This window comes from Trematomus bernacchii, unplaced genomic scaffold, assembly GCF_902827165.1.
Source record: "Trematomus bernacchii unplaced genomic scaffold, fTreBer1.1, whole genome shotgun sequence".
In the NCBI taxonomy this organism is placed as follows: Eukaryota; Metazoa; Chordata; class Actinopteri; order Perciformes; family Nototheniidae; genus Trematomus; species Trematomus bernacchii.
The window spans coordinates 10,928,897-10,941,858 of record NW_022987851.1 but is presented as its reverse complement, the minus strand read 5'-3'; the positions used below and the strand labels follow the sequence as shown (position 1 = coordinate 10,941,858).

General features: G+C 40.2%; 2 protein-coding genes across 2 annotated transcripts; one reads left to right on the top strand and one right to left on the bottom strand.

Annotated features, from left to right (window-relative positions):
• Positions 1-5,043: 5,043 nt before the first annotated feature.
• On the top strand, positions 5,044-10,113 carry hspa8b (heat shock protein family A (Hsp70) member 8b). Its single transcript, XM_034113026.1, has 9 exons — positions 5,044-5,153; positions 7,072-7,281; positions 7,369-7,574; positions 7,716-7,868; positions 8,078-8,633; positions 8,735-8,937; positions 9,041-9,239; positions 9,331-9,563; positions 9,659-10,113. Exons 2-9 carry the CDS (start codon positions 7,077-7,079, stop codon positions 9,866-9,868), a joined length of 1,965 nt encoding a protein of 654 aa, XP_033968917.1. The 5' UTR covers positions 5,044-5,153; positions 7,072-7,076; the 3' UTR covers positions 9,869-10,113.
• An 834-nt stretch (positions 10,114-10,947) lies between these two features.
• On the bottom strand, positions 10,948-12,129 carry lim2.3 (lens intrinsic membrane protein 2.3). The gene is made up of 4 exons (XM_034113337.1): positions 11,955-12,129; positions 11,327-11,476; positions 11,102-11,236; positions 10,948-11,009 (listed from the first exon to the last, which is right to left on the bottom strand). Exons 1-4 carry the CDS (start codon positions 12,127-12,129, stop codon positions 10,948-10,950), a joined length of 522 nt encoding a protein of 173 aa, XP_033969228.1.
• Positions 12,130-12,962: the final 833 nt, after the last annotated feature.

Here is a 12,962-nt window from a genome sequence, read left to right as displayed (position 1 = left end):
TACCATAGTATTTACATGGAGATCATATTTATAATAATAATTAATGCTTTGACAAGTGTGCAGACAAGAAGGCAGGCAAAAAAACTTTTAAAATGCGTGTTTTTTTAATGGAGATCGGGTCGATCAGGCTAAACTAACCTGTAGCTGCTCCGTCCACACTCACAACAACGTCATACAGACATAAATAAAGCAGCGACTGTATTCACCATGACATAGATAGTCTGTGGTTTGTACTTGTTTAACTTTTGTCCAGTTTCTGAACAGATATGAGGAGCTGTGAGCTCTGAGTGTGTGCTAACAGCTAACGGCCGATGTGTTGGGACATGTTGCGCTGTCGGGTGCTGACCAATCACGAAGCGTCATTTCTTGACTGGCAGCAAAAACAACCAATCACAGCAGTGCTTCTCTGGCTGGCTCTGTCCAATCACAAACAAGAAGTGTTCTCCCTAAAGGAATACCCTTTCCGTCCAATGTGAAATGTGGTGGTGTTTTCTGAAATGCTGTGGTGTTTTCTGAAATGCTGTGGTGTTTTCTGAAATGCTGTGGTGTTTTCTGAAATGCTGTTGTGTTTTCTGAAATGCTGTAGTGTTTTGTAAAATGCTGTGGTGTCTTGCACTTCAGGGCCACCGTAGAAAAAAAGGCCACATAGAAAAATATGTCAGAGGACAATTAAGAAAAAGACAGCTGTTGCATGGATCTCTGAAACTCAAATGGCTGTTTGTAAAGTCTTAAAGGCCTATAATCAATATGTCTTTATAAAAAATGAATCACATAATTGTACGTGTAAGGTTTTTTTCACCGAACCCTGATTGTGTCTTCACTTACTGCTTTTCCTGGATAATCCAAGTAAAAAAGGGGATCTTGGTGCATGCAGTCTATCAAACTGTCTATAACGGTTTTAGAGTTCAAACTATAAACATTAGTCTTTAGTAACAGGACAAAACACTGATATAAAATACTGTTTGTCTGAGCTCCCTGACTTTGGAAATTTAGAAAGCTTCAAATAATCCCGTGGCAAGCTTTTTGTTTCATTTGTACCACCATGTATCATTTGTATAATATATGTAAATCTATCTTATCATAACATATCTTTTCCTTCCTTTCCTTTTTTTAAATTGCAAACAGGGTCAAAATTACCCAGAAAGTATTGTATTGTTTGTTTAACCTTACAATAGGTTAACTTTCAACAGCAGCTTTTGTGTACATGCTGTACACTGAGTCACACCATTAAACACACGCAAAACCTGAGCAGTATCATAACTTGTTATGACGTTAACATAGGAGGAGCCCTTTTTATTTAAAGTCACACCCTGACAACTCTTTATGTACTGTACTATTAATGCAAAACCAATCCCTGGGTTTCATAATCTGCGACCCATTTCCAGGTATTTATAGGGGATCCACCCTCATCTCAGTATCTAATCTCACATGAATACTTGGTGTTGCACTGCAGATGTAGTGGTATTAGACTTCATTTCAGTGTCCTGGATGTTTCTAAGGGACTTTATGAGATGTAACCTGGCACTTAAAGGTGCGGTTGAGCGTTTCCGTTCTTCAACTCTCCATTTCAATGGTGGATGCTTTGATCCATAACACCTAATGCATTCAAAAGCTTGAGTACTTAATTATTTAGAAGGATTTCTCATAATACAGAAGAACAACCCCTGTCAGACCACTTTGTATATGAAGTTATTTATGATTACTTTTACTGATTAGTATTTCAGCAGCAATTTAATCCTGTGGTTGCTGCTGGTGATACTGATCGTAACTAAATGAGAAGCAGTTGGGTTCTGTGAGATAATAAAACGTTATAACATCATCAAATGTGTCATATGAAAATATTCTGCAAAGTAGGACTAACTTCTAGCTGCCAGATTAAGTGAAGTACCTCAAAATCTTAATCAAGTACGTTACTACAGCCTACTTATAAATTGCACGAGGCCTAGCCTACTGTAGCCTGTTTGCATATTAATATGTTATATTATGAAGAATATACAGGTATAGGTGTACTAACAATCAGGGCCGTATCCAGGATTTCCTAAATACCGAGGTCCAAACATGCTATGGGGGTTCGGGGGTATACCCCCCCGAGATTTCTGGGATTTTCATGATCTAGTTAGGTGCTTTTTAAGTCCTGTGGGGGGTCACAAATTGGATAATATATCGATTTCAAACCATGTCAGTGGGCTGCAGCATAAATTATTTTGAATCAGTTAATTGTTACTATTAATGATCTGGGGCCTCATTTATAAAGGGATATACGCTCAAAAAATGGCGTACGCCAGTTTCTACGCAATGTTTGCGATTTATCAAATTCTAACTTGACGGGAAAATGTGCTGTCCTCCACGCAAACTCTAACCCATGCGTACGCACTAAGCACACAAACGGGAGAGACGAGAAACTGCGACACCGTTGGCAGAAGGAAGAATGGAGAGAAATATGTGGAAATAATACCATAAATAAAATGTTACCTCTCATTTATCAAATATGAAGAATTCATTTTCAAACATTGATTAAAGCCAATCTTAAAATGATTAAACAAACGCCTGTTTGAGACTCCTTAGTGCACACAAAAACATAACTTGGAGAAATAAATAAATACGGATGTTATTTAAAACCACCTCGAATATGTTGTGTTAATGTTATGAAATGTTTTCTCATAAATGATGCGGTAAGCAGGAGGACAGAATTACGTCTAAACTGACGCCGTTTTGCATTTCTATAGGTTGTAGATACGAGCATGGTTTTATATACTATCATGTTTAATCGTGTTTTATGCCGTTTGCCAAGACTTGATAAGTCGCTCGTAAAACACAGGAGGTATGGAAACTAAGAACACCATATGTGGTAAATTGTACAGCTAATATAACACAACACATTAGTTGTATTTCCTTTAATTGGTGGATTATGGATATATAGTTGCTGATCGACAGCTGGAACACAAACTACCAAATACAACAAAATAATTCAGATCCAGTCGTCATGACTCCACTCCGGAGGGATTCCCCGATCATTTCTTAGAGTGTCTCCTGTCCCCGGTACAAACACACTGCCTGAGGAAGGTTATGTGTATTTTTTTTGTCATTCACTTTTTTCGGACCACTTATTTATTTATTTTGGTGACGATCCGACCTCCATGCTGCTACTCTGGTTCAAACTGCATCCACCAAACAATAGGATTTATCTCGACCTCCCCAAAATAACCAAAATCTGACACGGTGTGAGATGTCTTTTTTAGCTGTTCTGTCGTTATTTCCTGTGATCTTCTTCATGCAGTCAGTCAAAATGAATGAATGAATGGGCGTTTCTTTGACTATTTATAGGCAAATATGGGCGTTACGAGTCGATTGTGATTTATAAAGGGAAACAGGCGTAGGAAGTGCAGTATGGACTTCCCTCGCCGGTACGCAATGTTTTGTGAATCGGAAAATGTCGGAACATTTTTGTACCTATTTTTTTGCTTTGTACTACGTAAGCAACATTCCCACATCAATCCTACGCAAGGCGTTATAAATGAGGCCCCTGGACATGCAGAAGAGGCTAAAATGATCACAAAACATTGTCAACATTCATTTTCCATGTCTCTCTCCTTTCCATAACCTGCACCCTCTCTTCCATCTTCTTTAGTCTCTCTGTCTTCTTCCTGTTCATTACTCTCTCTGCCCTCTACTCTTTCTCTTTGTTCAATCTCTCCCTCGTTGTTCACTTTTTGCTCCTCCTCACTTGTCGCTCCTGCTAGTGAATTAAAAGCAATTCAGCAATTTAGTTCATTTCACTTGTTTGTTTGCATTTTTTTTTTAAACTGTTTTGTTTGATTCTCAAAAGAGAACAAAGATGTAAGCAAATTGTGTTTTATGCAATTGTATGTTATTATGACATCATAACTGCAATAGATGTATGTTGTTTAAAAAGTATGCCTATTGTCTATATTGTAAATGAAGACTAAGTTATAGATAGATAGATAGATAGATAGATAGATAGATAGATAGATAGATGGGGTTATTAAGCCTACATTCTTTTGTGTGACTGTACCTGCAGTTCCTCCCTGATTTCCATCACTTTCTCTCTGCCTGTCCTGTCTCTTCCTTACCAACGCTGAGCTTCGACTGACGTAGTATTTTCATTATATCTGAGTCAGTGTAAAAAGAAAACAATACAATGTTATATCTTCAATGTTTTACTCAAATTGAAATGAAAGAAAAGCATTACAACGTTTGTTAAAAGGTAATCCTTCTGACATTGGATGAATGTAATTAACTTTAGCTCTCTAGCTAGTTTATTCACGCAATTTAAACCAAAGTATAGCCTAGCTGCAATATAAGTTAGTGTGCATGTTGTCGGACGTCCACTGACTAACGTAGTGCGTTCACACAGGATCTGCTGGTCATATGATGTCCTGATGAACAGAAACACAAGCAGCCCACTGGACTCAGATCTCTCGATACCTCATCACTTCTCCGCTGTTCCGATACAAGTCCGGGCTGCGGTGGTTTGTTGATTATGTCGTCTTCTTCTGTTTGCTTTCATCGAGGCTACGTAGTTATGCAGCGCCCCCATCGTCAGTAAATGGAAGTACTACAAAGAATCCCTTTTAGTGCAGTTATTTCACGTTTAGTTATATACACAGCTCGGAAAAAATTATGGTGGATACGGCCCTGCTAACAATATTGCCTGCATTTACTTAAAGTGATTTAAGTAGGTTAATTTGAATCTAATACACGACATACTATTCCTTTAGTAAGACTTTCAAGGCATGACTATTCTTTGTAACTGAGTTTTTCTTCCGTGTTATTGCTTACATTTTAATCGAGTAAAGGATCATATTCTTCCAGTAGGCTACTGTTCTCAGCCAGATAGTCTACTCTAGAAGGCACTAACATGTATCATAGTCTACAATCTCGATAACTAAACTGTCGAAATGTGCAAACAATATTTGGACCAATTTCAGACGCAGTGATTTGATGCAGGATGATTGGCCAGCATCGCTCCTCCCGTGTTCTAGAGAGTTCTTAGAGGGAGTGCAGTGAGGAGGCGCGGCCTCTCACACTCATTCACAGAGGGGAGAAACGGAGAAACACACCGACACACCGACTCTCTCAGGGCGAAGCTTCGAAAAATAACCCAATAAAACGGCGGACTGAATTTAACGGAGGTGAGTAATAATATACTGTAACTTTTCTGGACAGAGACGTTACATAAAAAAATCGACTACGACTGATGGTTGCGCCAACTTTTGTTGTGCATGGTATTATCACATGGACATGCAAAATATGGCTGACAACAGGTATTTCCATGTAGCTAACACACTCTTTTGCAATTTGGTTAGGAAAGTTGTTAATATGCGATGAAGAAATGCACGTCACTTGCAGAACGGGTAATGTCTGGACTTGTTTGTAAGTTATGAGGAAGCGAAATGTGGAGTGTCACGCCCTACAGTACTGCTGTTGATAGCTAAGCTAATGGTGCAGCCCAAGCCCCCAGGAAGTGCGCCGGACTCTGAGGAAAATATTCGTTGTGGCCAAACGGCGGTACTACACTTCCGTATGGGTTGCTGGGCCCGGAAACACTTTTTCCCATTGACTTACACGTGGTTTGTAAATCGTTGGATAATTTTTTTTTAAATTTAAAATTTGTATAGCCGTTATTAAAAACATTCGGTCCTCAAGTTGTAAAATGTGCTAATAACGTTATTCTGAGAGTTATTTTCCTTGCATTATGAACGCGCATGTGAGAGTGGGAGCTCGGGGGGCGGGGCTTAAGGGGCGCATGCTCTGTGAGCGCACATACGGGTACTTCTGCTCTGAAATCCAGGCATGACGGCCGGGTCATCTGTGACGTTTCGCTCTCTCAAAAGTTGGGCCATTTTGTCCTCATGCGCCAATGAGCAGCTCTCATAGGAAAGAACGAGACTCCGCCTCCCACGCGGTATCCAGTTCTTATTATACATCCATGGGTGCAGCACAGCCGATTTTATAGTCTATGAGTATGCCTACAGTATATCCTACTCTTACCCCGCACTTGCTCTGGTTATGTCACAATCTTTCTTTCATAACCCACTTACCCAAATATGAAATGTACCATTAACAATATTTGGGGAAACTAAACTACTGTAGTTGCAACAGGAGTCATGTCACAATTGCCTTACCTTGAACATAAGCTTGCATTTTAGTCATTAGTTTAGTTTTGCAAATAAAATATGCAAGATTTTGCTTACTGTAGAAGACTCTCTTGCTATATTTTCGGTACTGCAATGACCCAAATAAAATCAGAATATTTAAACAATAGATCGATAAAGTACCAAACCCTGTAACTGATGTACAGTATAGCATATTTATTTTATGAACAGCTAATCTATTATAACAAATTCTTCACTCATGTTGGCTCTCCTGCATAGGCAAAGTTTTGCATTATTTTCTTGACATGAACATTGAATTGATGATCAAAATAGTGGGTGCATAATGTCTCTTGAACGAGTAACATTTTAGCCTAAGGATGAACTAATAATAATAATAATACATTTGATTTATATAGCACACTTTAAAGACAACGTCATCTCAAGGTGCTTCACAAAGCTATAAGGAAAAATAAGTAAAAATATATCTAAAGGAGCATATTGGATCAAATATGGCAATATAAAAAATAAAAGGTTAAGAGCATAAAAGGTTTAAAAATAAATAAATAAAGTAAAGGACAGTCAGTAAAATGCGGTGTGGAACAGGTGGGTCTTGAGGTATTTTCTAAAAACTGAGGGTGATGCCGAGGTCCGTATGTTCTCTGGAAGCTGATTCCACAGACGTGGACCCCTGTCCTGTCTGTTGTCTGTTGTTGCCATAACAGAATAAGCTGTTGTCAGGCTGTCAAATGTAGTAGGCTTAAAAAAACAGGTGTTGTGGGCATTTGCCTCTCTGAAAGAGTGTTTCCACTTCTGTTTGAGCTGCTCACCCTCTAAAAATAGCCTCATTACACCATACAAAGGTTCATCATGATGGCAAGCCGCAGCAACACCATTTGTCATATACACAGATTTGCAGTTTTGTGCCAATATCTGATTTGTAGCTAATACCTTTCAGGAACCATGTCCAAGGGACCAGCAGTCGGCATTGATCTGGGCACTACCTACTCCTGCGTGGGAGTGTTTCAGCATGGCAAAGTAGAGATCATTGCCAATGACCAGGGAAACAGGACCACACCCAGTTATGTTGCCTTCACTGACACTGAGAGGCTGATTGGGGATGCAGCCAAGAATCAGGTGGCCCTGAACCCAACCAACACAGTGTTCGGTATGAAACATTTTCTTTAAGTTATTATGATACGTTCAATTTTCAGTTTTCTCTAATTTGTTGCATTTTTCTTAAATTGTTCAACAGATGCAAAGCGTCTTATTGGACGTCGATTTGATGACGACGTGGTCCAGTCAGACATGAAACATTGGCCTTTTACTGTCATTGATGATGCTACACGCCCCAAATTACAGGTGGATTACAAGGGCGAGACCAAAAGCTTCTACCCAGAAGAGATCTCCTCCATGGTGCTCATTAAAATGAAGGAGATTGCAGAAGCGTACCTCGGGAAGGTACAATTTGATTACAACAAGAAAAACTATACAAGGGATCTGCAACCTCTAATCAAAGTTAACATGATATTAAATCTACTTTTAATGCTGAGAATGTAATTTACTTGTCTTAATAATTACTCTAACTTCTCCTTCTTGCAGACTGTAACAAATGCAGTAGTAACTGTGCCTGCCTACTTCAATGACTCTCAGCGCCAGGCCACCAAAGATGCAGGGACCATTTCCGGGCTTAATGTCCTGCGTATCATCAACGAGCCGACTGCTGCCGCTATTGCTTATGGCCTGGACAAAAAGGTGAAATAATCATAAGGCTAAGCTTATGTAAATCCAGACATTTCATGTGATAGACAGCACTAAATATGGCTTTTTTAAGTAAATTGTAGAGTTCACATCAATAATTGAAATATGTCAAAGTAATATACACTTTGATTACAAGGTTTTGAAATATGTATCCAATTCCAAAAAGAAACTGCTAATTACAATAAAATAATGTCAAACTACAGGTCGGAGCCGAGAGAAACGTCCTCATCTTTGACCTGGGTGGTGGCACATTTGACGTCTCCATCTTGACTATTGAAGATGGCATCTTTGAGGTGAAGTCCACAGCAGGTGACACCCATTTGGGTGGGGAAGACTTTGATAACCGCATGGTCAACCACTTCATCGCTGAGTTCAAACGCAAGTACAAGAAAGACATCAGCGACAACAAGAGGGCGGTGCGTCGTCTGCGCACTGCGTGTGAGAGGGCCAAGCGCACTCTGTCCTCCAGCACTCAGGCCAGCATTGAAATCGATTCTCTGTACGAGGGAGTTGATTTCTACACCTCGATCACCCGGGCCCGGTTTGAGGAGCTGAACGCAGACCTGTTCCGAGGAACCCTTGAGCCTGTGGAAAAGGCTCTCCGTGACGCCAAGATGGACAAAGCTCAAGTCCACGACATTGTCCTGGTGGGAGGTTCCACTCGCATTCCCAAGATCCAAAAGCTGCTGCAGGATCTTTTCAACGGCAAGGAACTCAATAAGAGTATCAACCCTGACGAAGCAGTGGCTTATGGTGCAGGTATGACCCCTTCATGTCCATAAATCAAATTGTAAACAAAGAGATTCAACAAGAAATTAGGTGCAAATGTAAAAATCTAAATCCATTATTTTCTATTGCAGCTGTGCAGGCAGCCATCCTGTCAGGGGACAAATCGGAGAATGTGCAGGACCTGCTGCTGCTGGATGTGACCCCCCTGTCTCTGGGCATCGAGACTGCTGGAGGGGTCATGACTGTTCTCATCAAAAGGAACACCACTATCCCCACCAAGCAGACCCAGACTTTTACCACCTATTCAGACAACCAGCCTGGTGTGCTCATTCAGGTGTGACCACAGTAATTAGACAAAAAGAGAAGGTCATTATATAAGAGAATGAATTACATTTCAAAGAAATCATAATTGATGTTTTAAACCATTGCATTAACAGGTGTTTGAAGGGGAAAGGGCCATGACCAAAGACAACAACCTCTTGGGGAAATTTGAGCTGATTGGAATCCCCCCTGCACCACGAGGGGTTCCTCAGATTGAGGTGACCTTCGATATCGACGCCAACGGCATCATGAATGTGTCCGCGGCTGACAAGAGCACCGGGAAGGAAAACAAGATCACCATCACCAACGACAAAGGTAACCTGAAGAAGAATGTTGACGCTGTATCTCCATTGTGAAATTTGATACGATATTACATGTTGTTTAAATTTACAAAAAATATTATCAGGTCGCTTGAGCAAGGACGACATTGAGCGTATGGTCCAGGAAGCAGAGAGTTACAGGGCTGAGGACGACGTGCAGAGAGAGAAGGTGATTGCTAAGAATGGTCTGGAGTCTTACTCCTTCAATATGAAGTCCACTGTGGAGGACGAGAAGCTGAAGGACAAGATCAGCGACGAGGACAAAAAGAAGATTGTGGACAAGTGTAACGAGGTCATCAGCTGGCTGGATAGAAACCAGGTATGAAACAACATGTTTGGTGGTCAGCTTTGGCAGCATAGGTGCTAAAGAAAATGTGTTAGCATCAGATTATTAACTTCCTTTCCCTTTCTCAGACTGCAGAAAAAGAAGAGTTTGAGCATCAGCAGAAGGAGCTGGAGAAGCTGTGCAACCCCATCATGACCAAGCTGTACCAGAATGCGGGGGGTGTGCCCGGAGGGATGCCAGGGGGGATGCCAGGGGGGATGCCAGGTGGCTTCCCCGGCGCTGGTGGTGCTCCGGGAGGGGGGGCATCATCCGGCCCCACCATTGAGGAGGTCGACTAAAGTAGAGCTTCACAAAATTGTTATATTCAGAAAAATGTACCAGGCAACTTTGGGTTTGTTTTGTTCCTCTTTGGCTTAAGTAAACACTTCTACTGTTTGTTCTAGGTTCTTTTATAGCAGAGCTCTTCATCCAGTTAAACCAGTTATTTGTATCGCCGCAGGTTTTTCTTTTTTTAATGGAGTTTGTTGTACGGTTTCAGTGCATTGCAAAATAAGACTAAATAAAATACTTTTTTGAACTTGAAGTAATAGTGCATCTCATTCATAAAATAAATTAATAAGATACCGTGACTGATTTTGTGTGTCATAGTATATATATGCTTAACACAATATTTTTCAGAAATTATATTATTATATATAAAGCTATTCATTAAGTGAATTGTATGATGTGGAGTTCAGGTACAAGTCATTTTAAAGTAGTTTATACCTGAACTCTACATCATACAATCCAGGGCTGCAGTTGATCAAATATATAAATATTCTGATCATGATTTTAACTTCCCACAATACAATGAACATTAAGAGCGATATTGTCAAATGAATTCACCTGCTCATAGAAAACTCAAATGAATATATCAAGTGATTCCCAAACTAACAGCCAGCCAGCAGGGGGCGATCGAGATGTTCTGGCTTCACTTTTGAAGAGTCATCACTTTGCTGTGGCAGCATTTAGAAACTGAATGTTTTGACTGCAGTTGAAAATTGTTTAAAAGTTAAAGGGAGAAAATGCAGTGAATTCAGGAGAACATTAAGAAGTCTCATTTTTGATTGAATAAGACTGTGATATGAATGATTTAACTACACACTTTTGGAAGACGTTTAACACTAAAATGGTCACTGCTTCGGTTTTAAACATTAGCTGAAATACATTTAGCTGCATCACCTCAAATGCTGGTATACCATTGTGTACCTCTGCTTAAAGTTTTATTAATTTAGAGAGACAATACATCCAACAAATGCCTTTTTCTTCCCTAATTTTATTTTGCTTATTCAGGAAGAAGTTGAGTTCATGTGAGTTTTGGTTCCTCTTGGCCATACATTATAGACCAGTGCTTTTGTGTGTGGAAGTCATTGGCAGGTTAGCGCGAGTTAGAGTTTCTTGGGCATTCGTGCATCCGGTAGGCACACATGTAGAAGATACCTAGAAGAGAATAACCAGATAATTAGACATCATCATATATATCCATGATGCACACATGTGTTTTATCTGAGTTGATGTGGTACGATGCATACCTGAGAAGAAAGTGAGCACCACTGCCACCCAGCCCATTATATAGGACCAGGAGAACCGCCAGCTGCCATAGCGTTTACCATAGAAGTTCACCGTCACTCCTGTGTAGACAGCCATGGCCAGCAACACAAAGAAGCCTGCACAATAGATACAATCATTAGGCTTAACTGACAAAGGTCTTCCTTACAAAAGAGAGGCGTGGATGTAGCTCTGGTGGAGGAGCTTACAGGAGATGAAGAAGAGAATGCCGGCTGCAAATGTCTTGTCAAACCCATCAAAGGAGGAGTAGTGGATGAAGGCCATGACGCCGATCACAATGCCAATGAAACAAGCCAGCAGGGAAAGAATCATGAAGGCACGGGTGGCGTCCCAGTACGCTGTGGGTGAGAGATGAGTGACACATCAGATTTCAAAGTCTGTCTTGTGCTAAATGAGGATTTCAGATTTGTTTTAATATTTTATTCACATAACCCATGTCATTTATAGTGAAGGAATGCTTCATTTTCAGTCATTCATTTAAATGTTTTTCTTAACTAGCTTTTTATCCAATAACGTTTATGACAGATGACTGAAAATGATTTATTTCCCTTGCATATATTAAATATATCAAGGTACAAACTATTTCTTAAAAGTCACAAAAACAATTTACTTAACTAGCAATCTCACATGACATATACTACTTTGCATTTTTAGGCTTAACAATCGCCATATTTTAGCCAACAACCCAACAAGGCTAAAAAAAGGTAGTTTCCACGTGGATCAGGGTAAGTGTAGAATTGAGAGTTGACAGACTGGTTGTCAGCAAACTAATAAATATAAATGAGGATGTGCCCCTGCACATGCAGCGAGTCTTACCAATGCTGTCTGTGTGAGCCATGCATTTCCCGGGCACACAGTACCGCCACAGACCCTGGTGCATGTAATTGCTGGAGTGACGATACTGCATCCAGTAGTCAGTTGCCGTGGAGACGATGAGGAGTATGTTCCCGATTCCGGCACAGAACAACCCACCTCCCATGAAGCTGTACATCCTGCCAAAAACACTGACTGACACACAGAGAACAGCAGAGCAGGTCAGACTATCCCAATTAGAGCAGGCATGTCCTGTTACAGAGCATGGGGATACACTCAAAATGTATAAAACAATATCTAATACAAATTCAGTAGGGTGATACAGAAAAATGTGCTGGATCTTGAGGTATCTGAATATAGTAACAGTACTTAATGACACTGAGAGGGAATCTACACAGTGGACAGGCGGCCAACTCACCCTGACAATTCATTAACCTCCAACACCGCCAGGCTGAGAGGTGGGTCCAATTTAAAAAAAAACATAATTTCCACTAGTTTCTAAAGATACTTTACATATCAGTTTGAACTACGAAGGTGAGTTGAATAAAATGATGGCCACCACATAAAGAATACTTTCTTTATAATCTGACTGTTAGGCATTTATAATATCATGGCATCTTGGATTTCAATAGTTCATAAAAATAGGGGTGCATGCCCCACAATGTAAAGCTCCTGAAATGGGTAATCATGTGAGATAAATGAAGAGTTCAAAAGGTTAACTAACAATTGTAGGATAAAGAAAGATAAGACAGAGAATTAATCTTTTGAAACATGAACATAAACTCTATTTCACACAATATATTTTGATATTGATGGCCTACCTTTATCTTCTTCCCTCAGAAAAAGTCAGAGATTCCAATATTTCGTGTTGTCAAAGCACAGAGGAGCCCAATATTGCGCAGGGCAGGCAGGAAAGTTGTGTTTGTGCGTAGGAAACCAAGCGAACAAACGGGTGATGGAACAATGGAGCATGCTGAGCCACAACCAATCACAGAGGATGAGTTTTGTGTT